A 25,911-nucleotide genomic window follows, 5' to 3' on the forward strand; every position below is an offset into this window, starting at 1 on the left:
CAAAGATGAACGGAGCAAAGTACAGAGAGATCCTTGATGAAAATCTGCTCCAGAGCTCTCAGGACCTCAGACTAGGGAGAAAGTTGACCAAACATGACAACAACACTAAGCACACAGCCAAGACAAGGCAGGAGTGACATTGGAACAAGTCTCTGAATGTTCTTGAGTGGCCCAGCTAGTGGCCGGACTTAAACCTGATTGAACCTAAAAATAGCTGTGCAGCAACGCTCCCCATCCAACCGGACATATCTAGAGAGGATCTGCAGAGAAGAATGGGAGAAACTCCCCAAATACAGGTGTGCCAAGCTTGTAGCGTCATACCCAAGAAGACTTGCGGCTGTAATCGCTGCCAAAGGTACTTCAATAAAGTACTGAGAAATAGTCTGAATACTTATATAAATGAAATGTAATATTTCAGTTTCTTTTTAATAAATTAGTAAAAACGTCTAAAAACCTGTTCATGCTTTGTCAATATAGGGTATTGTGATGAGGGAAAAAAACAATTTAATCAATTTTAGAATATGGCTCTAATGTAACAAAATTTGGAAAACGTCAAGGGGTCTGAATACTTTTCCGAAGGCACTGTATCATGACATTAATGATAGTCAAAATCTGTTACATTTGTGAACGTCTCAATACACATTTGGGCCATTTAAACAGCATGCTTCCCTCTTATAGACAAGGGGAGAAGGGCTATGTAAAGGCATCGATTATGTCGCTCTGACCATATGCAATGTGTCTGCCTCCAAAGTAAAACAAATGTTTGACTTCCACACAAAATTACTTCTTTACTTATTTTAGGTTTAAGGAAGTGTGTAGATTGCGTTCTTTATCGTAGAGCTCTGTTGTATTTAGATCCGCCTGCTCGAGACAAATTCAGCGATTGCTTTGCCATGTCTGTGCTGTGAAGCAGTCGAGCTGGATAAATGTTTTTCTAAGGACCGCCCCTTTGATGTCACATTGCAGTGAAGTGACATAAATTGATGTAATAATGAAACCGACCACCAGAGGGAGGCAAATACAAGTTTATTCGACAGAGGAAGGTCTGCATTGCTGTCTTCTGACAAAACAGTGGGAAGTCAATAAAATAGGTAAGGTAAACATTTACATATTTTTAAAAATAATTCTAGTGCACAATTTCAGGGACTGTCAGTTTAAGAGGTTTTAATGTAGACGTGTACATAAACATGAATGAATGAGATTATAGATTGTTGATAAGAGATTATAGATGATAGCGATATAGAGATGTATAGATTATAGAGATAATATCAATTATAGAGATGATAGATTATATAGATTAGATTATAGAGATGATCGATTATAGAGATTATAGATTATAGAGATGATAGAAATTATAGAGATGATAGATTATAGATAGTCTAGATTGGTTTTTCTTTTGAAACTTTATACTCCCGTTTTCTTGGACATTGCATTTATTTAGAGATTTTATTAACACCAAAGTCAGCGTATTTATGTCAAAACTGTTTCAAAGTGTTCTATATTTCTGAGCAATCTGTACAACATATAGCCATTACACATCTTAATTATTTAATTTTGAACATGTTAATATTTTGTATCATATACACATATATGTAGGTACTAGGTTTATGGTGTAACAACATTTAGTTGTATAATAAAATGAGTAAATTAATAAAATATAATAAAACTTGCATTTCAATAGAATTATATCAATTGTATATCAATTTATTGACAAATTGCAAAAATGTGTTGTTACATACTTCGTGTACTATCAATACTTTTTAGGGAAAGGACATTTTATTGACAGACGGATATGTCAAGAGGTTGCAACTGTACAGTATGTGTATGTTTTCAGATATTTGTATTGTGTAGTTGGGAAAATGTTCAGGTTTTGGATTATCTTGTCTGTTTATTTCTTGGTGTCAATAGTTGCATCTCTCCACAAGGGAGCACTGTAGAATCATATTTTATGGGGGCCATTTTAGTACCTTTCCAGAAGATAAACAAATCAGTAAATGGGTACTGTACATGGTTAAAGTATTCAGTGTATATATACATGAAACACTATATTAAAAAGCCATTCATGCTTTGGAGCTTGTGACCTCCTATGTGAATCTGTGATTGTGGGAAAAGGAGGTTATGGCTCAGATGATGACCTCTGGTACCTTTACCATGTACTACTGGTCTGTGTTGCTCATATATGCATCTGACATGTAAGGCAATCATCCTGTGTATTCATATCATGAATTATATCAATTATAATATGTCATTTTTTGTGGAATATGATAAGCATACTATGCTAAGATATCCTGCACTTTGATTAATTTGATATAAAAAAAAAAGCTGTATACTCTATTATAACATGGGCTGCATAATATATTAGTGTGCATGCTTCTTTGTTGGGTTCAAATTGTGACAAGAACATGGAACTGATCTGAACTGAACAAGACTTTTATTGACTGTGAGACTAAGCTACTGAAATGGATGCAGCACTTTGACTTGTAAACTGCTTTTGTGGTATTTTGGAGTTGAGATGGTGTAATATTCACATCTGTGTGTGAATTGTGTTCTCTCTCTTCTGAAGCTGTAAAAAACTGAAAACTCTTTCCCCCCTAACAGGTTCCTGGCTACAACATTACTGAACATTTCTGATGTGATGCTGTTTATTTAGAGGGCTAGCCTGGTGCCTGATCTGTTTGTGCTGTTTTGCCAACTCCTATCGTCATGTCATGTTTGGCATGACACTGGACATACGAGTTGGCAAAAAAGCACAATCAGATCTGGCACCAGGCTAATACAGGGCTGTACTATAAGTCCAAATAACAAACACACATACACAGCACATACACATACACAACATCAATGAGTCAACAAGTCCAAAACATTTATTACGACTTAAAGTCAATAATACAATATTAATGTACAAAACCTCTTTATTACAGGGGTAGGTAACCCTGGTCCTGGAGGGCCACAGGCACTTCATGTTTTTGATTTAACCAACCTGGAAGACCAGGTATGTTGAATTTAGGCAATTACTGAACTGATCAATTAGCTCAGTTGGTCCAGCGTGGTGCCTAGATGGATCAAAATCCTGCTGTACCTGCGGCACACCAAGAACAGGGTTTCCTACCCCTGTTTTAATATATACATCAAAACAAGAAGACATTTATACAGCGCAGCGGTGAAACAGATGATGAAACATGAGTTTAAAAAGAGCCTGAAGCAGGCAGCGGTGAAACAGAAGATGAAACATGAGTTTAAAAAGAGCCTGAAGCAGGCAGCGGTGAAACAGAAGATGAAACATGAGTTTAAAAAGAGCCTGAAGCAGGCAGCGGTGAAACAGAAGAGAAAACACGAGTTTAAAAAGAGCCTGAAGCAGGCAGCGGTCAGGTCACCAGAATTATGGCAAATTACATTTCAATTCAAACTGAAATTCTTAATTCCATTTGTTTTTCATTAAAAAGCATTGAGAAAATGTTTTGTTTACTTCCGGCATTGACTGAATTGAAATGTAATTGAGCCCAACCCTTCAGACCACAGATACAACAGTTACATTACATTCAGCCATCACTGTACAGTACCTTTGTCCTGGGCTATGTTAGGTAGGCAAATGTGGAACGTTGCAGATAGAAATGTCATGAAGAGAGCTGATGTGAGTCCTTACATTACTTAACATTTCAGAGTGACATGTTTGTTCTACATGATGTTCCACAACATGGTGCCCTGCTGAACACAGCCCTGTTGTCTCTTTTCCATCCAAAACAGAGCCAGCTTTCTAAATGTCATCTTGTGATGGTTGGAAACTATAAAAGTTATTGGCTATTTATTTAGAAATGTAGTATGGCAATTACCCTCATGTCAAAGGACTCTAAAACGTATTAACATTCAAATGAAATTTAAATTTAAATTTAAATTCAAATGAAATTGAATGAACAGGGTGGTTCTGACTAGGCCCGATCATAAATGTTTTAAAATGCCCCTTCTTATTGACAATTGACCAGCAACTCTGTTGTCAAACAGAAAAATATTATTCACAGTTTAGTGGATGGCTTTCTAACCCTATGCCCCTTTCTGGTTAAATAGTTTAAAATAATTATTCACTATTGAACACCATTGTATTTTTCTTCCTTGGAGCTGCTTTTTCCTTGAAATTGCTGACTACATGATCAGAATGCAGTAAAACGGATGTCACACTTACAATTCCCTCAGGATTCTGTGAACTGTTTAAGAACATGTCTATAAAAGGTTCCATCATCTCCCAGTAAGATTTCATCTGCAGAATAATCAACACAGCTTGGGGAAAAGGATCAAACCATCAAGAGATGCATGCATCAGTCTACAAGAGATTATAGGCAGCAATACAATATGCTTCATATTTGAACAATCACTATCACCAAAATAATACTAAAATGATAACAACCACGGAGCAAAATTCTAATGACTGCTAATATTCACTTTGCACCACGGACGACTCCATCTACGAGATACTGTCTTACACAATGACACGGCAGAATTCAGTTGACCATTTATAAGCCACAATGGTAGACTACACATATTTGTAAACCACAGTCTCCATCCCAAATGCTACCCAATTCCCTATTTAGTGCATAACTTTTTCCCTATGGGCCCTGGTCAAAAGTAGTACACTATTCAAGGATTGGAGAAAATGGTGCAATTTGGGACACATCTAAACTACTGTACATGTATGTAGATAACTACTTCATTGTTCATTATAACAACAGATTTAATAAACAATATACTGTATTCTCAGAATGATTACATCTCTAATTGACATCACATTGACCGGCGATATAAGGCTGTGTATTGTTTAATATTTCATAACATAAATACTCTTGAAAATGTATATTCATACTCTTAAAATTGGCTCATGACATGCTGAGACTGTCATTATGGTTTTAATAAGGAACTCCTGCTAAACATTCAACTTGGTGTGGGAACCAAAAGCAGATCATCTCTTTCTGATTGTCCAACCTGTTTCACAGTGAAACAGGGACACCTTTTGGCCATCTGTATTCGCACACGCATGGATGGACCCATATTAAAGGCCAGTGTAAAGCATCTCAAGAGTAGGACTGCTAAAGACAGGTCCAGACTGAAGAAAAACACAGCACATTACTACTTTCTGTCTGCCCTCCTTGCCATTCTTCTTCATCTGAACCAGCTTCTTTAATGAACAACGGGAAACTATTCCTAACAGGAAGTTTTGTGTTTCTGATCAGATAGTACTGTTAAAGAGCTGTGCTTTTTCAGGTGGGCTGGGGAGTTGTGGAGTCATCAACTGTTCATCAAGCGTTTGACACGCTAACACACTGTTTACAGATATGCATTGTTGCATTATCTATAGTTTATAGTATATAAATAAAATAATATGACAAAACGTTTTTTTTTTTTCCGTTTCAGTTTGAGAATAAAGGCAATTATTCGTACTGTATGTGACCAAACCAAATTGAGAATATATATATATATATATATATATATATATATATACAGTTTTTTGTCTTTCTCTCCCGTTTAAAAGCACCGCATTTGCCTGCAGTCACAAACGGTGTACAGTAACTTAATTAAATCAACCAGTATCCCATTATTTTGATATACAAAAAATATTATGAGTATAAAGGACTGAATGCTGCAAAATAGAACAGAGTCAATCATACCTATTATTGTGTAATGATATAGATAGACCATAGTAGATATTTACTCAAAATAAAAGTGGCTTATTTCAAAAGGTCATCGGTCGTAGGTTATAGGTCGTAGGTTAAAGTTCATAGGTTATGCCCATCTTAAACCAGAAATGAGCTCTAGGTACTTCAAAGGCCTCCAGGTTAATAAAATACTGATTCAGTGTAACATCATAAAAGCACTTTTGTTGACCACATGTTTTTACATACTTTGCAGTTTCGTTTAAAAAATAATGTCTAAAAAAATCTCTCAGATTAACAGAAATACTTGCCGTTTTGTGCATAAAGGCACTTTGGAGACTAAAGTATACTAGGAGAGATTAACATGGGATTAGGATTAACATGGGATTAGAATATAGAATAATAATAGTTAAATCAGACCAAAGGATCAAATCTGTAGTGACATCAGTTGCAAAGCTTTTACTCAGCCTTTGCAAATGTATACGGCCGTGAAACTCAGTGTGGAGTCTAGTGTTCATCTTTGGAATGAGAGAAATACCCCAAAATAATACTTTTTTAAAAACACAATTCAGGAAGGTGTTTATCAAACCTCAATGTGGTAAAATACTTTCTGTCGGTCTAAGTTATCTATTTAGTTAAATATACAAATTGAAGCTAGCTGAGAGACTGCTGAAGAAACTAGGGTAAAATCTAGATTGGACTGCATTGCCTTTTCAGCGTCAGGTACAGTAATAATCTCACAAAACAATTGTAAACAGATTCAAAAGAAGAAAGAAAAATACAATTCATGCAGACATTGTAACACAGTTATACATTGAACTCACGATACCCATTCATGAGTAAGTTGTCATTGACATTTTCTGTACTACCGGCTGTTTAAAACTAGTGGCACTATCAATCCTCTCCCGAAATGAACCAAGGCATCTTGTCATCATAAGCAATGCTAAGATTTAAAGAGGTTTGGTGTGTAATGGTCGTAGTTGGCAAATCTTAGCATTGTTCATCCTTCTAAAATAGATGACCATCTTACCTTAACGCAGGTTTGATTTTTGGCATTTCATTCCTCATTATTGAACTGTAGAAAATATACCTTTCACATAAATACTGGTTTTACCCATGTCATCTGTCTTCCTCAGAAGAATCCCACTGGGCACAGACGTCAATTCAACGTCTATTCCACTTTGGTTCAACATAATTTCATTGAAATTACATGGAAACAACATTGATTCAATGTGTGCCCAGTGGGAAGAATTCCTCTATCTCTAATAACAGTGGTACATATAGCAAGGAGGAAGTGACATCATCATCTTCCTGTCACTCCACCAATCACAGCTTACACAGGTAAAGGTGACCCGTGCCATTGGCTGACACATAGCCGCTGATGTCATATACGGTCATACAAAGCACTATGATGCTCTACTTCTGGTGGTGATTGACTATTATCTTCATATTTTAAGAGACATTGTTTCTACTGTTGGTCCATTAATTATTTATTTTGCCTTGATCCTGGCTTGAGTCTCCAGGCCTGAATAGTATCCCATGATGCAGTGTGTTAGCCTCCATTTTGTGTCCTTTCACTGTTCATTATTTTACAGTAACCTCACATGATCATTCTCCCTCTACCATAGACTTAGATAGACAACACTAGTGCCCAAAAGTATTTTTTAGCATGGGCAGTGCCAATGAGGACTCACCATTTTTAAGTAGTCAACTGGGTGGAACTTCCTATGGGTTAAGAAAGGATCCCATAATTCTATCCAGGTCATCAGGAGGGATCAGCCAATTCATTATTCTTGTGAGCAAACATTCCAGAACTGCAGGTGGCAGTAAATAGGCAACATTTATACCTGTTCAAATAATAGTCCAGACCACAGTATGCACCTTTTTAGTTTGTTTGCCAACTCATAGAAGTAGTAAATTAATAAAGTGACTACTTAAAACTGGACATGGTCTCAATGGTGTTGCCTTTTCTCTCACAGATGCCATAGTGGGACATATACAAAGACGCAATGTCTATCTAAATCTATGCCCTCTACAAACAGGCACACACTTGCAACCTGATTGGTCAGCTGATAAATATTTACATTAGGTCAGTCTGTCTCGATTGGCCGGTTTGTTGTTTCTCCTGTACAGGACGTGTAAAGCTTATTTCAGAGTCAAACAGACTCAGTGGCGCGATAGTCCGGCCACAGACTTAGTAACGTGATAGTCCGGCATCTCGTTGTGACATACAGTAGCTACATGGCTCTGAGACCACAATTCGCATGGGAATGGTCAGCCGAACGCGCACCTTGCCAAAATTTCCAACCAACGTGCTCTGCTGAGAATTCAAAAAGTATGAAAGCCAACGGTCCAATATTCTAGAACACTGCTGTGCGTACACATGCACATTTTGGACTCTGATAGAGGGTTTATGGTTTTGTTACTGCTCCGTAATTGAGTTGCCATAACAACAACAATACCCAGAACAACAAAACACAGTCTTAACTTGAGTCTGCAACAAGCTGAAAGACAGACTGAGGAAAGAGAGGAGGAGGAGTTGTTAAATACCTATTGTCATTCTTCGGACATGATGATATGATTGCAATGACCGGTGGTATTACATGGATGTTCCAGCAGCACTGAAGTGGTCCAGCTATTCTGCTCTACGTGATAAACGGGGGAGGCTTTTTGACATAACACCATGATGATATGTACAGACCATTAACCATGCTTTTCCTTAATAGCCTTCTGCCTTCCTTGTAAAGATCCTTGTCTGATGGTTTCTGAATGGTGATTGACATTCACTGCTAGGCCACTACCACTGACGGTGGTTTGCTCCATGATGGAGACACTGTAGTTGTAACAGTTTAAAGGTGGATTCACCTACAACTGCTCGTGAACAGGTGCTGCTGGTGAGGTGTTAGGTGTTCTGTTCCTGTCTGGTAGAGTTGGGTTTTAATGTTGGGGTAGGTTAAGTCAGGGTTGGCTGGGATAGTTTACATAGTGATAGGCTGGTTTGGATAGAAATAGGAGTCAGGTTAGTTTAGGTATGGATGAGTTGGATTGCTAAGGACTAGGTGTTGGGTTAGGTTGGATAGTGGTGGGTTGGGGTTTGGTTAGGAATAGGAATAGGTGTTGGGTTAGGTTGGATAGTGGTGGGTTGGGGTTTGGTTAGGAATAGGAATAGGTGTTGGGTTAGGTTGGATAGGGCTAGGGGTTGGGTTAGTTTGGATAGGGCTAGGGGTTGTGTTAGTTTGGATTGGATTGGGTTGGGTTAGTTTGAATAGGGCTAGGGGTTGGGTTAGTTTGGAGTGTACCGGGTTGCTTAGTTTGAATAGGGCTAGGGGTTGGGTTAGTTTGGATTGTATTGGATAGGTTGGTTTGGATGGGGCTAGGGGTTGGGTTAGTTTGGATTGTATTGGGTTGGGTTAGTTTGTATAGGGCTAGTGGTTGGGTTAGTTTGGATTGGGCTAGGGGCTGGGTTAGTTTGGATAGGGGTTGGGTTAGTTTGAATAGGGTTAGGGGTTGGGTTAGTTTGGATTGGGCTAGGGGTTGGGTTAGTTTGAATAGGGTTAGGGGTTGGGTTAGTTTGGATTGGGCTAGGGGTTGGGTTAGTTTGGATAGGGCTAGGGGTTGGGTTCGTTTGAATATGGTTAGGGGTTGGGTTAGTTTGGATCTTGCTAGGGGTTGGGTTAGTTTGGATTGTATTGGGTTGGTTAGTTTAGATAGGGTTAGGGGTTGGGTTAGTTTGGATAGGGCTAGGGGTTGGGTTAGTTTGGATTGTATTGGGTTGGGTTAGTTTGAATATGGCTAGGGGTTGGGTTAGTTTGGATAGAGCTAGGGGTTGGGTTAGTTTGGAGTGTTTCGGGTTGCTTAGTTTGAATAGGGCTAGGGGTTGGGTTAGTTTGGATTGTATTGGATAGGTTGGTTTGAATGTGGCTAGGGGTTGGGTTAGTTTGGATTGTATTGGGTTGGGTTAGTTTGTATAGGGCTAGTGGTTGGGTTAGTTTGGATGGGGCTAGGGGCTGGGTTAGTTTGGATAGGGCTATGGGTTGGGTTAGTTTGAATAGGGTTAGCGGTTGGGTTAGTTTGGATTGGGCTAGGGGTTGGGTTAGTTTGAATTGTATTGGGTTGGGTTAGTTTGGATAGGGCTAGGGCTTGGGTTAGTTTGGATTTGTATTTGGTTGGTTGGTTTGGATAGGGCTAGGGGTTGGGTTAGTTTGGATAGGGCTAGGGGTTTGTTAAGTTTGGATTGGATTGGGTTGGTTAGTTTGGTTGGGGTTAGGGGTTGGGTTAGTTTAGATAGGGCTAGGGGTTAAGTTAGTTTGGATAGGGCTAGGGGTTTGGTTAGTTTGTATATGGCTAGGGGTTGGGTTAGATTGGATTGTATTGGTAGGTTAGTTTGAATAGGGTTCGGGGTTGGGTTCGTTTAGATTGTATTGGTTAGGTTAGTTTGGATAGGGCTAGGGGTTGGGATAGTTTGGATAGGGCTAGGGGTTGGGTTAGTTTGGATTGTATTGGGTAGGTTAGTTTGAATAGGGCTAGGGGTTGGGTTAGTTTGAATAGTGTTAGGGGTTGGGTTAGTTTGGATAGGGCTAGGGGTTGGGTTAGTTTGGATTGTATTGGGTAGGTTAGTTTGAATAGGGTTTAGGGTTGGGTTCGTTTGAATTGTATTTGGTAGGTTTTTTATAGGGCTAGGGGTTGGGTTACTTTGGATAGGGCTAGGGGCTGGGTTAGTTTGGATAGGGCTAGGGGTTGGGTTAGTTTGTATTGTATTGGGTACGTTAGTTTGGATAGGGTTAGGGGTTGGGTTAGTTTGGATAGGGCTAGGGGTTGGGTTAGTTTGTATTGTATTGGGTACGTTAGTTTGGATAGGGTTAGGGATTGGGCTAGTTTGGATTGTGTTAGGTTGGTTAGTTTGAATAGGGCTAGGGATTGGGTTAGTTTGGATAGGGGTAGGTTAGTTTGGATAGGGCTAGGGGTGGGCTAGTTTGGATTGTATTAGGTTGGTTAGTTTGAATAGGGCTAGGGGTTGGGTTAGTTTGGATTGTATTAGGTTGGTTAGTTTGAATAGGGCTAGGGGTTGGGCTAGTTTGTATTGTATTGGGTACGTTAGTTTGGATAGGGTTAGGGGTTGGGTTAGTTTGGATAGGGCTAGGGGTTGGGTTAGTTTGGATTGTATTAGGTTGGTTAGTTTGGACAGGGCTAGGGGTTGGGCTAGTTTGTATTGTATTGGGTACGTTAGTTTGGATAGGGTTAGGGGTTGGGTTAGTTTGGAGTGTTTCGGGTTGCTTAGTTTGAATAGGGCTAGGGGTTGGGTTAGTTTGGATTGTATTGGATAGGTTGGTTTGAATGTGGCTAGGGGTTGGGTTAGTTTGGATTGTATTGGGTTGGGTTAGTTTGTATAGGGCTAGTGGTTGGGTTAGTTTGGATGGGGCTAGGGGCTGGGTTAGTTTGGATAGGGCTATGGGTTGGGTTAGTTTGAATAGGGTTAGCGGTTGGGTTAGTTTGGATTGGGCTAGGGGTTGGGTTAGTTTGAATTGTATTGGGTTGGGTTAGTTTGGATAGGGCTAGGGCTTGGGTTAGTTTGGATTTGTATTTGGTTGGTTGGTTTGGATAGGGCTAGGGGTTGGGTTAGTTTGGATAGGGCTAGGGGTTTGTTAAGTTTGGATTGGATTGGGTTGGTTAGTTTGGTTGGGGTTAGGGGTTGGGTTAGTTTAGATAGGGCTAGGGGTTAAGTTAGTTTGGATAGGGCTAGGGGTTTGGTTAGTTTGTATATGGCTAGGGGTTGGGTTAGATTGGATTGTATTGGTAGGTTAGTTTGAATAGGGTTCGGGGTTGGGTTCGTTTAGATTGTATTGGTTAGGTTAGTTTGGATAGGGCTAGGGGTTGGGATAGTTTGGATAGGGCTAGGGGTTGGGTTAGTTTGGATTGTATTGGGTAGGTTAGTTTGAATAGGGCTAGGGGTTGGGTTAGTTTGAATAGTGTTAGGGGTTGGGTTAGTTTGGATAGGGCTAGGGGTTGGGTTAGTTTGGATTGTATTGGGTAGGTTAGTTTGAATAGGGTTTAGGGTTGGGTTCGTTTGAATTGTATTTGGTAGGTTTTTTATAGGGCTAGGGGTTGGGTTACTTTGGATAGGGCTAGGGGTTGGGTTAGTTTGGATAGGGCTAGGGGTTGGGTTAGTTTGTATTGTATTGGGTACGTTAGTTTGGATAGGGTTAGGGGTTGGGTTAGTTTGGATAGGGCTAGGGGTTGGGTTAGTTTGTATTGTATTGGGTACGTTAGTTTGGATAGGGTTAGGGATTGGGCTAGTTTGGATTGTGTTAGGTTGGTTAGTTTGAATAGGGCTAGGGATTGGGTTAGTTTGGATAGGGGTAGGTTAGTTTGGATAGGGCTAGGGGTGGGCTAGTTTGGATTGTATTAGGTTGGTTAGTTTGAATAGGGCTAGGGGTTGGGTTAGTTTGGATTGTATTAGGTTGGTTAGTTTGAATAGGGCTAGGGGTTGGGTTAGTTTGGATAGGGTTAGGTTGGTTAGTTTGGACAGGGCTAGGGGTTGGGCTAGTTTGTATTGTATTGGGTACGTTAGTTTGGATAGGGTTAGGGGTTGGGTTAGTTTGGATAGGGGTAGGTTAGTTTGGATAGGGCTAGGGGTGGGCTAGTTTGGATTGTATTGGGTACGTTAGTTTGGATAGGGTTAGGGGTTGGGTTAGTTTGGATAGGGCTAGGGGTTGGGTTAGTTTGGATTGTATTAGGTTGGTTAGTTTGAATAGGGCTAGGGGTTGGGTTAGTTTGGATTGTATTAGGTTGGTTAGTTTGGACAGGGCTAGGGGTTGGGCTAGTTTGTATTGTATTGGGTACGTTAGTTTGGATAGGGTTAGGGGTTGGGTTAGTTTGGATAGGGCTAGGGGTTGGGTTAGTTTGGATTGTATTAGGTTGGTTAGTTTGAATAGGGCTAGGGATTGGGTTAGTTTGTATTGTATTAGGTTGGTTAGTTTGGATAGGGGTAGGTTAGTTTGAATAGGGCTAGGGGTTGGGTTAGTTTGGATTGTATTAGGTAGGTTAGTTTGGACAGGGCTAGGGGTTGGGCTAGTTTGGATTGTATTAGGTTGGTTAGTTTGGATAGGGCTAGGGGTTGGGTTAGTTTGTATTGTATTAGGTTGGTTAGTTTGGATAGGGCTAGGGGTTGGGCTAGTTTGGATTGTATTAGGTTGGTTAGTTTGGATAGGGCTAGGGGTTGGGTTAGTTTGGATAGGGTTAGGGGTTGGGTTAGTTTGGATAGGGCTAGGGGTTGGGCTAGTTTGGATTGTATTAGGGTTGGTTAGTTTGAATAGGGCTAGGGGTTGGGTTAGTTTGGATTGTATTAGGTTGGTTAGTTTGGACAGGGCTAGGGGTTGGGTTAGTTTGGATAGGGTTAGGGGTTGGGTTAGTTTGGATAGGGCTAGGGGTTGGGTTAGTTTGGATTGTATTAGGTTGGTTAGTTTGGACAGGGCTAGGGGTTGGGTTAGTTTGGATAGGGTTAGGGGTTGGGTTAGTTTGGATAGGGCTAGGGGTTGGGCTAGTTTGGATTGTATTAGGTTGGTTAGTTTGAATAGGGCTAGGGGTTGGGCTAGTTTGGATTGTATTAGGGTTGGTTAGTTTGAATAGGGCTAGGGGTTGGGTTAGTTTGGATTGTATTAGGTTGGTTAGTTTGGACAGGGCTAGGGGTTGGGTTAGTTTGGATAGGGTTAGGGGTTGGGTTAGTTTGGATAGGGCTAGGGGTTGGGTTAGTTTGGATTGTATTAGGTTGGTTAGTTTGGACAGGGCTAGGGGTTGGGTTAGTTTGGATAGGGTTAGGGGTTGGGTTAGTTTGGATAGGGCTAGGGGTTGGGCTAGTTTGGATTGTATTAGGTTGGTTAGTTTGAATAGGGCTAGGGATTGGGCTTGTTTAGGTGTGATTGATTCGGCATGGCTTTATTAGGGTTGAGTTGTTGATCCAGTTCGTTATATGAAGGGCTCAGTTGGGCTTTTGGGTGCAGTGCAGTTAGGAGGGTCCGGGATGCGTTCTCCAGAGTCCAGGATCAGGGTTGTGTCAGGGTACGGGTTGGTTGTCTCTGGGTATGGGTTGGTGGTGTCTGGATATGGGTTGGGGAAAGGGTATGGGTTGGTGAGGCTGGTCACTGGTAGTGGTCCGTGGTTGGGTGTGGGTATAGGGGTGAGGTTGGGTGTAGGGGTGAGGTTGGTCATAGTATCAGGTCCAGTGTGGAAGTGGCTGATGGGTCTTGGTGTAGGGGTGATAGAAGTAGTAGTAGTAGTAGTAGTAGTAGTAGTAGTGGTGGTCTCTCCCTGGCTCTGGTCCTGGGCTTCACCGTTGAAGTTCAGGTGGCTTAGGTGGCTGGCGACTCGACCTGTAGGCTGGACATGCGGATCTGAGAGCTGCTCTTGCTGAGGATGGAGAGCTGCGTTCCCCCGTTCACCCCACTGCTGGCCAACGAAGGGTGCCGGTGCTTCAGGTCCACAGCAAAGTACCTGTTCACCGTCCAGCTGCGCCATTTCCTCTTGATCTCCGACTGCACCTTCAGGGAGATACTTCACAAGGTCATTATTAATGGACCTCGCTGGAAAGACTCAGCATGCCTCTCTCTCTCGATCTCCATATAGAGATGCTGTATTTATCAGTGCCTAAAGCAACAAGTGGTTGGTTTAAAAGAGAGCTTACCTCTCCATTCAGAAAGCAGTAGAGAACAGCCACAACGAAGCCCTACATGGACACAAAGAACACAAGCAGAGAAAACTGTCTTTCAGGTATGCACAGGAATGTACATTGTCACACATCAGAAAGCACATTCACACACGCAGACACACACCCGCAGACACACACCCGCAGACATACACACACACACACACACACACACACACACACACACACACACACACACACACACACCTGGAAGGAGCCTAGGCCTAGCTCAAACACCAGCCTCTCCCTCTTGCTGACGTCTTCGGGTGAGAAGGCGAACACAGTATAGTGGATCCCAAACAGAGGGATCAAGAGCAGGGTGGAACGCGCCAGACGCCTGCCAATCAAACAACACAACACATATTACAGTGGACCAACATACTCATGACATCATCAACAGTGGGTCACTAGATTCAGACATCATCAACAGTGGACCAACATTTTCATGACTAGGAATTAACATGGGTAACCGGGATCCCGGGACTGTCCCAGAAACACTCCTCACATTTTCCCCCAAAATTAAAAGATAAGCCCCGGGAAATTACAACATTTTCCCCCAATGTGGCACTAATGGCACTACAGTTAACCCCCAACAACAGCTGCTCCCCAGGTGCCTATGACGTGGACATCAATTAAGGCAGAGGGGTTGGGTTCAGAAGGGTTGGGTTAAATGAGGAACACACATTTCGGTTGACGCCATTCAGTTGTACAACTGACTAGGTGTCCTTTCCCTTTCATGTGCAGCATCAGATTAGCAAAACATTTAATAGCACACTATCCAAACAGGTTATATCATGGAAGCCTTGAGCCTAGATTATGTACTTCACACAAAGTCGTCATAAATTCAAAGCTCACGTATGATTGACACTGCCGGGCTGCACACGCAACCCGAATCTAGTCAATAAACCCTACAGGAAACCCCTACAGTAGACCTACAGGCTAGGCGAGCTGTCATTGTGAATCTTCAGACAGTCACACATTTGATAGGCCTATGCACAATTCACTACATAGACATCTCTGTCACAGACATGACGTTTGTTAACAATTCAGAGGCATTAGGGAAAATTCTAGCCAAGGCTATTTTCCTATCCAGTCCCAATCCCACTGAAACCCAAAATCCTGTCTCGCATGACAGTTCCTCATTTTATTCTGTAATCCATAGGTCGCACAATAAAAGCATGTCTCTTGCCAATGCATGTCGAAATAGCGATATAACATTTAGGGATGCACGATAAATCGGTGAACATATCGGAATTGCCTGATATAATCTAAAAATGCCAACATCGGTATAGGACCGATGTGTAGTTTAACGCCGATGTGAAAAACCCATGTCAAAGCTGACGTGCATACTTATATAAGTAGGGACATGACGTAATGACGCCACATAAAATGATGCGCTACACGTGCAACACAGCATTCCTAATCCACAATGTCTGCTGTGTGGATCGAGCAGTCAACAAGTTGAGCAGTCATTTGAAAGAGCAAGAACATTTTAGTTTAGACAAGTCAAAGGCGAAATCCATTAAAGCCAAGATAATGGAATTCATTGCCCTTGACAATCAACTGTTCTCTTTGGTGGGTGATGTTGGTTTCGCGATTGGTCGAGCACCGGTACACACTAACGTTACCAAGTGCGCTATTGTTCAGATGTTGCCCTACTGGAGCTACACATTAATAGCTTCACTGCTATTAGCTTCACGACATTCTATGGAACGCATGACATTGTCACACTCTGACCATTATTTGCGTTTTTTGTTTCTATGTTTTGTTTGGTCAGGGTGTGATATGAGTGGGCATTCTATGTTGCATGTCTAGTTAGTCTGTTTCTATGTGTTTTGGCCTGATATGGTTCTCAATCAGTGGCAGGTGTTTGTCGTTGTCTCTGATTGGGAACCATATTTAGGTAGCCTGTTTTGCATTGTGGTTCGTGGGTTATTGTCTATTTGATGTTGCATGTTAGCACTCAGTTTCTATCGAAGTCACGTTTGTCTGGTTAGTTTGTTTTGTTTGTTTAGTGTACTTCGTGTTTTTTTAAACTATAATTAAAAGTATGTATTCACACCACGCTGCACTTTGGTCACCTCAATACGACGATCGTGACAGACATTTTATGGAACGCATGACATTCTATGGTCTTTGCATGTCAAAAAAGATACACATCAAATAACAGTGTTTGACAATAACACTATTTAACGCGTTAAATAAGCTTTTAATTTGACACGTCCAATAACACAGTTCTATTATAGAATGTTGTGTGTTCTGAATTTGCACGTGCAAGCCAAGCGCCACCACTACTATCAGTAGCACTGTCAAAGCTGTACAAAAAAAGTCTGGAAACAAGCAAACACCGAACGATGTGTTTACAATACAGTGTTGGTAATAAAGCATTATTGGTTCAACCGCAACTTCTGGGGTAGCTAACTAGCTTTAGCTTGGTCCCTAGCTAGCACCAATACAACCAGCCTGAAAACAATGACCAGTAGAAACTGCAGTCATTTTCACTATTCTTAGCAATGATTTAGGAATCCTTGTGGGTAAGTATTAGCTAGGCAGCCACTTGTTTTTCTCCTATTGAAATTGAACTTCAGTTCATGAAAATAAATAGCTAGCCAGCTACTTAACCCTGTTGCCCAAAGCTAACGTTATAAGCAGCCAGCTAGCTTCATCTGGCTAGTGAAGCTCGACCTGACCGGGTTATGTGTTGTGAAGCTAGCCACGATAAGGATTAGGCACAATAGTGGAATTTGCGGTTTGCCTTCAAAATAAAATTCCCTCTTTGAAAGTGATGCAGAAGGTTACAATTGGTGGAATCATGCCATATTTAGACTAGATAATGTAAAGCAAAGTTGGAATGTGAAGCAATGAAATGAGGTATCAGTCTACTCGGTGACACCCACAGAACACAACTGTGAAGAGTTTACGCAGATATTAGCATTGTAGCTCTTATTGCAGGTACTGTGACTGTGTGAAATCACCTCCCTAGTCAGCCTTTTGTGTGTATTGACATTCATATTGCACTGTACAGCTTTACCTAAGGATTGGGGATCAATGAAATGGGGTAACAGTCTACTCAATACCCAATATAATTTTTCCCAACGTCCTCCTCAGAGTTATCAGACTACAAAGCATGTTCAATACACATAGGTTGACAATAAATGTCTCAATTCACAGCTGTTTCAGAGTCCCGCAATAAGCGCCACAATGCTAATGTTCTCTGGGTGTCACTGAGTAGACTGATACCCCATGTCATTGATCCACATTCCATAGGTAAAGCTGTACAGTGAAATAAGTATGCCCCCAATGCAATTCTAAAGTATAATACATCCAGTGTGATTTCAACATATTTTTGTCAAAATAACAAATCATTGTATTTTCTTGATTTTATATAACAACATTCCAACCTCATTTAGCATGATCTATTCAATTATTGCATAATTCTACTATTTGTATTCATTTGCATCACTGTCAATTACATATTTTATTTTGAAGGCTAACCGCATAGTCTACTATTGTGGCTAATCCTCATTGTGGCTAGCTTCACATAGATGGGTCCGACCACCATTAATCAAATAAGAACTGTATTATAAATTAGGGTTATTTTAGATGATGACACCTAGCGAGATAGTGAGCTAGCTAACGATAGCTACTGAAACATATTATGTTGTTTTGCTTTGTTTTGAGGGAAGAACATTGTTTGCATCCATGAGCTAGCTAGCTTTTTTTATGACCATCACTGTACGTGCGCAAGACAACTTTACCAGCATCATAGCATATGTATCGATGAATCGTTGTGACATTTGAAATACGAGTGTAATCATTGTGTAATAACTACGTAAAACATTTATGAAAGCGTTAAATTATTATGTGATGTGCAGAAATATTCAGGTCCTAAATGATCAACAAGCTTATTTGACACGTCAAATAGTGTTACTTAACGTGTATCTTTTTTGACACGCAAAGACCCAAACGGCGTTTCATAGAAATCCTGGGTGAGAATGAAATGACTGAGCAAATGAACAAGAAACAACACAGCAAGTAAGTGAAAGAAATAGGTTTTGATTATGTTTTACTGGTAATGGGGACATACGTAAATGCCCCCCAAAAAACCTTTTGGTGAGTGTGGTGTGTGTGTGTGTGTGTGTGTGTGTGTGTGTGTGTGTGTGTGTGTAACCTTTATTTAACTAGGCAAGTCAGTTAATTAAGAACAAATTCTTATTTACAAAGACGGCCTACCCCAGCCAAACCTGGACGACGTTGGGACAATTGTGCGCCGCCCTATGGGACTCCCAATCACGACCGGATGTGATACAGCCTGGATTCGAAACAGGGACTGTAGTGACGCCTCTTGCACCTAGATGCAGTGCCTTAGACTGCTGCGTCCATCTGTGTGAGATAACTATTTAACTGTACTAGAATACTTAAAAAGCCACAACATTTTTAAATAACGGTTATTGGTATCGGGTTATTTGGCAAGGAAAATATTGGATATCGGTATCGGCAAAAACAGTCATATTGGTGCATCACTAATAACATTTCCCCGATTCTCTGCGCTGTCTCGTACTTGCTGCCCATATGAGAGCTGGGCTGCCCATATGAGAGCTTCACTGTCTCGTACTTGCTGCCCATATGAGAGCTGCGCTGTCTCGTACATGCTGCCCATTTGAGAGCTGCGCTGTCTCGTACTTGCTGCCCATATTAGAGCTGGGCTGTCTCATACTTGCTGCCCACATGAGAGCTGCGCTGTCTCGTACTTGCTGCCCATATGAGAGCTTCGCTGTCTCGTACTTGCTGCCAATATGAGAGCTTCGCTGTCTCGTACTTGCTGCCCATATGAGAGCTGCGCTGTCTCTTACTTGCTGCCCATATGAGAGCTTTGCTGTCTCATACTTGCTGCCCACATGAGAGCTGCGCTGTCTCATACTTGCTGCCCATATGAGAGCTGGGCTGTCTCTTACAAGCTGCCCATATGATAGCTGCGCTGTCTCGTACTTGCTGCCCATATGAGAGCTTCGCTATCTCGTACTTGCTGCCCATGTGAGAGCTTCTCTGTCTCATAATTGCTGCCCATTTGAGAGCTGCGCTGTCTCGTAGTTGCTGCCCATATGAGAGCTGCGCTGTCTCGTACTTGCTGCCCATATGAGAGCTGCGCTGTTTCTTACTTGCTGCCCATATGAGAGCTTCGCTGCATCGTACTTGCTGCCCACATGAGAGAATCGCTATCTCGTACTTGCTGCCCACATGAGAGCTTCGCTGTCTCATACTTGCTGCCCACATGAGAGCTGCGCTGTCTCATACTTGCTGCACACATGAAAGCTGCGCTATCTCGTACTTGCTGCCCATATGAGAGCTTCTCTGTCTCGTACTTGCTGCCCACATGAGATTCTCTGTCTCATACTTGCTGCCCACATGAGAGCTTCTCTGTCTCATACTTGCTGCCCACATGAGAGCTTCTCTGTTTCATACTTGCTGCCCACATGAGAGCTTCTCTGTCTCATACTCGCTGCCCACATGAGAGCTTCTCATTCTCATACTTGCTTCCCACATGAGAGCTTCTCTGTCTCATACTTGCTGCCCACATTAGAGCTTCACTGTCTCGTACTTGCTGCCCATATGAGAGCTTCTCTGTCTCATACTTGCTGCCCACATCAGAGATGCGCTATCTCGTACCTGCTGCCCATATGAGAGCTTCTCTGTCTCGTATTTGCTGCCCACATGAGAGCTGCGCTGTCTCGTACTTGAGAGCTTCGCTGCCTCGTACTTGATGCCAATATGAGAGCTTCGCTGTCTCATACTTGATGCCAATATGAGAGCTTCGCTGTCTCATTCTTGATGCCAATATGAGAGCTTCGCTGCCTCGTACTTGCTGCCCATATGAGAGCTTCGCTGTCTCATACTTGCTGCCCATATGAGAGCTGCGCTAACTCGTACTTGCTGCCCATATGAGAGCTTCTCTGTCTCGTACTTGCTGCCCACATGAGAGCTGCGCTGTCTCGTACTTGCTGCCCATTTGAGAGCTGCGCTGTCTCGTACTTGCTGCCCATATGAGAGCTGCGCTGTCTCGTACATGCTGCCCATTTGAGAGCTGCGCTGTCTCGTACTTGCTGCCCATATTAGAGCTGGGCTGTCTCGTACTTGCTGCCCACATGAGAGCTTCTCTGTCTCATACTTGCTGCCCACATGAGAGCTTCTCTGTTTCATACTTGCTGCCCACATGAGAGCTTCTCTGTCTCATACTTGCTGCCCACATGAGAGCTTCTCATTCTCAAACTTGCTGCCCACATGAGAGCTTCTCTGTCTCATACTTGCTGCCCACATTAGAGCTTCACTGTCTCGTACTTGCTGCCCATATGAGAGCTTCTCTGTCTCATACTTGCTGCTCACATGAGAGCTGTGCTATCTCGTACTTGCTGCCCATATGAGAGCTTCTCTGTCTCATACTTGCTGCCCACATCAGAGATGCGCTATCTCGTACCTGCTGCCCATATGAGAGCTTCTCTGTCTCGTATTTGCTGCCCACATGAGAGCTGCGCTGTCTCGTACTTGAGAGCTTCGCTGCCTCGTACTTGATGCCAATATGAGAGCTTCGCTGTCTCATACTTGATGCCAATATGAGAGCTTCGCTGTCTCATTCTTGATGCCAATATGAGAGCTTCGCTGCCTCGTACTTGCTGCCCACATGAGAGCTGCGCTGTCTCGTACTTGCTGCCCATTTGAGAGCTGCGCTGTCTCGTACTTGCTGCCCATATGAGAGCTTTGCTGTCTCGTACTTGCTGCCCATTTGAGAGCTGCACTATCTCGTACTTGCTGCCCATATGAGAGCTGCGCTGTCTCGTACTTGCTGCCCATTTGAGAGCTGCGCTGTCTCGTAGTTGCTGCCCATATGAGAGCTTCGCTGCCTCGTACTTGATGCCAATATGAGAGCTTCGCTGTCTCGTACTTGATGCCAATATGAGAGCTTCGCTGTCTTGTACTTGCTGCCCATATGAGAGCTTCGCTGCCTCGTACTTGATGCCAATATGAGATCTTCCTTGTCTCGTACTTGCTGCCCATATGAGAGCTGCGTTGTTTCTTACTTGCTGCCCATATGAGAGCTTCGCTGCCTCGTACTTGATGCCCATATGAGAGCTGTGCTGTCTCATACTTACTGCCCATATGAGAGCTTTGGTAGAGAATATGTGACTGATAAACGGTATGAGAGCAGATATGGATATTTTTAAACAGAGTTGGTCCCAATTAAGATATCTTGATATTTCAACTATTTCCACTCTTCAATGCTTGTATTTCTAGCTCCAATAGTGCAATAATATCTAACAATAATAATAAAAAATAATAAAAATACACACAATTCAGAAAAATAAGAAAATAAGTTATATACTGTAGGAGGCGCCATGACTAAAATCCAGTATACACATATAAACTGGGTGAGACAGTATGTACATTTTATTAAAGTGACCAGTGTTCAATGACTATGTACATAGGGCAGCAGTCTCTAAGGTGCAGGGTAGAGTACCGGGTGGTAGCCTGTTAGTAACAGTGACTAAGGTTCAGGGCAGGGTACTGGGCACAGGCCGGCTAGTGGTGACTGTTTAGCAGTCTGATTGGCCTGGAGATAGAAGCTCTTTCTCAGACTCTCGGTCCCAGCTTTGATGCACCTGTACTGTTTCCCCCATTCTAGATGGTAGCGGAATGAACAGGCCAAAAGGCCATTTTTGGCCTTCCTGTGACACTGGGTGCTGTAGATGTTGTGGAGGGCAGGCAGTGTGCCCCCGTGATGTGTTGGGCTAACCACACCACCCTCTGGAGAGACCTGCGGTTGCAGATGGTGCAATTCATCAGGGTCTTTGGGGCGAAGCCGCGCTGTTGCGCCTTCTTCACCATGCTGTCAGTGTGAAGGGACTATTTCAGGTTGTCCTTGATGTGCATGCAGAGGAACTTGAAGCTTTTGACCCTCTCCAATGTTGTCCCGTCGATGTGGATGGGGGCGTGCTCTCTCTGCTGTCTCCTGTAGTCCATGATCAGCTCCTTTGTTTTGTTGACATTGAGGGAAAGGTTATTTTCCTGGCACCACTCCACCAGGGCTCACACCTCCTCCTTGTAGGCTGTCTCATCAATGTTGGTAATCCTTCTTCCAAGATGGCGTAGCAGTGCAGACGTGGTTTGTCGTCCTCTCGTTTACTTTTTGTATTTCTCGTCTTTTTTGTATATATTGTATATATTCCAATGTATTTTTCAATCTCTTTTTCCATTTTTAAATCAAATATACCTTCCGGTAACCAGCCTCACTCAATGTGACACGGATCCGCAATTTTTTTTAGACCTTGTAGCCAAAACTCATCAGAAGATAGCCAGCTAATTAGCTACTAGCTATTTAGTCATTGTTAGCCACTGCTAGTGGCCTTTACCCTCTGCTCAGGCACCAGCCGTTTTTTAGCCTGGATAATACCTGCCAGCCTCAGACGGTTTTTCTCCACTACATTGCCAGATTCCTGCCATTAACCCTGGACCATTGATCATCCCAGCTAACTAGCTGCCACTGAGAGACCCAGCCCCGAAGCTAGCCCTGAGCCAGGCGCATCTCCCAGCTAGCAAACAAAATTACCCTGGCCCGGTCCTTCGTCGACACGGCACCTCGCCGTACCACCACGACTGGTCCTCAGACGTAATTCCATCAGCTGTGCCTTCAATCGGCCTTTGCCAGACGTACATGCCTTAGATACCTCCTTTGTCCCACCTCATCACATGCAGAGACCTCACCCAGTATAACCAGCGTGTCCAGAGATGCAACCTCTCTTATCATCACTCAGTGCCTGGGCTTACCTCCAATGTACACGCACCCCACCATACCCCTGTCTGCACATTATGACCTGAATCTATTCTACCACGCCCAGAAATCTGCTCCTTTTATTCTCTGTCCAAAACGCATTAGACAACCAGTTTTGCTAGCCTACAGCCGTACCCTCATCCTTCTCCTCCTCTGTTCCTTGGGTGATGTGGAGGAAAACCCAGGCCCTGCGTGTCCCCAGGCACTCTCATTTGTTGACTTCTGTAATCAAAAAAGCCTTGGTTTCATGCATGTTAACATCAGAAGCTTCCTCCCTAAGTTTGTTTTACTCACTGCTTTAGCACACCCCGCCAACCCTGATGTCCTTGCCATGTCTGAATCCTGGTTTAGGAAGGCCACCAAAAATGTCCATACCCAACTACAACATTTTCCATCAAGATATAACTGCCAAAGGGGGAGGAGTTCCAATCTACTGCAGAGAAAGCTTGCAAAGATCAGTCAGACTTTCCAGGTCTATTCCGACACAGTTCAAACTTCTAATTTAAAAAAATAATCTCTCCAGAAATAAGTCTCTTACTGTTGCAGATCTGTTATAGACCTGTTATAGATCCCCCTCAGCTGCCAGCTATGCCCTGGACACCATATGTGAATTGATTGCCCCACATCTATCTTCAGAGTTCGTTCTGTTAGGTGACCTAAACTGGGATATGCTTAACACCCCAGCAGTCCAACAATCTAAGCCTGATGCCCTCAATCTCACACAAATAATCAAGGAAACCACCAGGTACAACCCTAAATCCGTAAACATGGGCACCCTCATAGATATTATCCTGACCAACTTGCCCTCCAAATACACCTCTGCTGTTTTCAATCAGGATCTCAGCGATCACTGCCTCATTGCCTGCATCCGCTATTGGTCCACGGTCAAATGATCACCCCTCATCACTAAAGATTGGAAAGCTGCCGCGGGCACCCCCCTCTTCAAAAGGGGGTGACACTCTAGACCCAAACTGTTACAGACCTATATCCATCCTGCCCTGCTTTTCTAAAGTCTTTGAAAGCCAAGTTAATAAACAGATCACTGACCATTTCGAATCCCACCGTACCTTCTCCGCTGTGCAATCCGGTTTCCGAGCTGGTCACGGGTGCACCTCAGCCACGCTCAAGGTACTAAACAATATCATAACCGCCATCGATAAAAGACAGTACTGTGCAGCCGTCTTCAACGACCTGGCCAAGGCTCTCGACTCTGTCAATCACTGTATTCTTATCGACAGACTCAATAGCCTTGGTTTCTCAAATGACTGCCTCGCCTGGTTCACCAACTACTTGGACAACTACGAATACCTAGGTGTCTGGCTAGACTGTAAACTCTCCTTCCAGACTCATATCAAACATCTCCAATCCAAAATCAAATGTAGAATCGGCTTTCTATTTCGCAACAAAGCCTCCTTCACTCACGCCGCCAAACTTACCCTCGTAAAACTGACTATCCTACCAATCCTCGACTTCGGCGATATCATCTACAAAATAGCTTCCAATACTCTACTCAGCAAATTGGATGTAGTCTATCACAGTGCCATCCGTTTTGTTACCAAAGCGCCTTATACCACCCACTACTGCGACCTGTATGCTCTAGTTGGCTGGCCCTCGCTACATATTTGTCGCCAGACCCACTGGCTCCAGGACATCTATAAGTCTATGCTAGGTAAAGCTCTGCCTTATCTCAGCTCACTGGTCACGGTAACAACACCCACCCGTAGCACGCGCTCCAGCAGATATATCTCACTGGTCATCCCCAAAGCCAACACCTCCTTTGGCCGCCTTTCCTTACAGTTCTCTGCTGCCAGTGACTGGAACGAATTGCAAAAATCGCTGAAGCTGGAGGGTTACATTTCCCTCACTAACTGTAAACATCAGCCATCTGAGCAGCTAACCGATCGCTGCAGCTGTACATAGCCCATCTGTAAATAGCCCACCCAATCTACCTACCTCATCCCCATATTGTTTATATTTACTTTTCTGCTCTTTTGCACACCAGTATCACTACTTACACACCATCATCTGCTCATCATCATCTGCTCATCTATCACTCTAGTGTTAATCTGCTAAATTGTAATTACTTTGCTACTATGGCCTATTTATTACCATACCTCCTCATGCCATTTGCACACACTGTATATAGACTTCATTTTTTTCCATTGTGTTATTGACTGTACGCTTGTTTTTTCCATTTGTAACTCGGTGTTGTTGTTTCTGTCACACTGCTTTGCTTTATCTTGGCCAGGTTGCAATTGTAAATGAGAACTTGTCCTCAACTAGCTTACCTGGTTAAATAAAGGTGAAAAAAATAAAATCAGGCCTATCTCTGTTGTGTCATCAGGAAACTTGATGATTGAGTTTGAGATGTATGTGGCCACGCAGTCATGGGTGAACAGAGTACAGGAGGGGTCTGAGAACGCACCCCTGTGGGGCCCCTGTGTTGAATATTAGCTTGGCAGAGGTGTTGTTGCCTACCTTCACCACTTGGGGTCAGCCAGTCAGGAAGTCCAGGACCCAGTTGCATAGGGAGGGGTTCAGACCCGGGGCCCTGAGCTTAGTGATGAGCTTGGATGGCACTATGGTGTAGAAGGCTGAACTATTGTCAATAAAAATCATTCTTACATAGGTATTTCTCTTGTCCAGGTGGGATAGGGCAGTGTGCAGTGCAATGGCGATTGTGTCGTCCTTGGATTTGTTGGGGTGGTATGCAAATTGTAGTGTGTCTAGGGTGTCGGTTAAGGTGGAGGTGA

General features: G+C 42.9%; 1 protein-coding gene and 1 long non-coding RNA gene across 3 annotated transcripts in view; one reads left to right on the forward strand and one right to left on the reverse strand.

Moving 5' to 3' along the window:
- The first annotated feature begins 490 nt into the window (after window positions 1-490).
- LOC118964671 lies at window positions 491-9,010 on the forward strand. Its single transcript, XR_005051877.1, has 2 exons — window positions 491-8,698; window positions 8,754-9,010. It is a non-coding gene; the product is annotated as an uncharacterized LOC118964671 (long non-coding RNA).
- The window catches only part of adcyap1r1b (adenylate cyclase activating polypeptide 1b (pituitary) receptor type I), a 65,036-nt gene continuing 41,963 nt past the window's right edge, over window positions 2,839-25,911 (reverse strand). Inside the window, 4 exon segments of one of the 2 annotated variants that reach the window (NM_001124641.1) lie at window positions 2,839-2,925; window positions 13,833-14,173; window positions 14,317-14,358; window positions 14,545-14,674. In NM_001124641.1, coding sequence (NP_001118113.1) covers window positions 13,985-14,173; window positions 14,317-14,358; window positions 14,545-14,674 — 361 coding nt within the window. In that variant the 3' untranslated portion in view covers window positions 2,839-2,925; window positions 13,833-13,984. 2 annotated transcript variants of the gene reach the window in all.

Source organism: Oncorhynchus mykiss, chromosome 5, assembly GCF_013265735.2.
Source record: "Oncorhynchus mykiss isolate Arlee chromosome 5, USDA_OmykA_1.1, whole genome shotgun sequence".
Classification (NCBI taxonomy): Eukaryota; Metazoa; Chordata; class Actinopteri; order Salmoniformes; family Salmonidae; genus Oncorhynchus; species Oncorhynchus mykiss.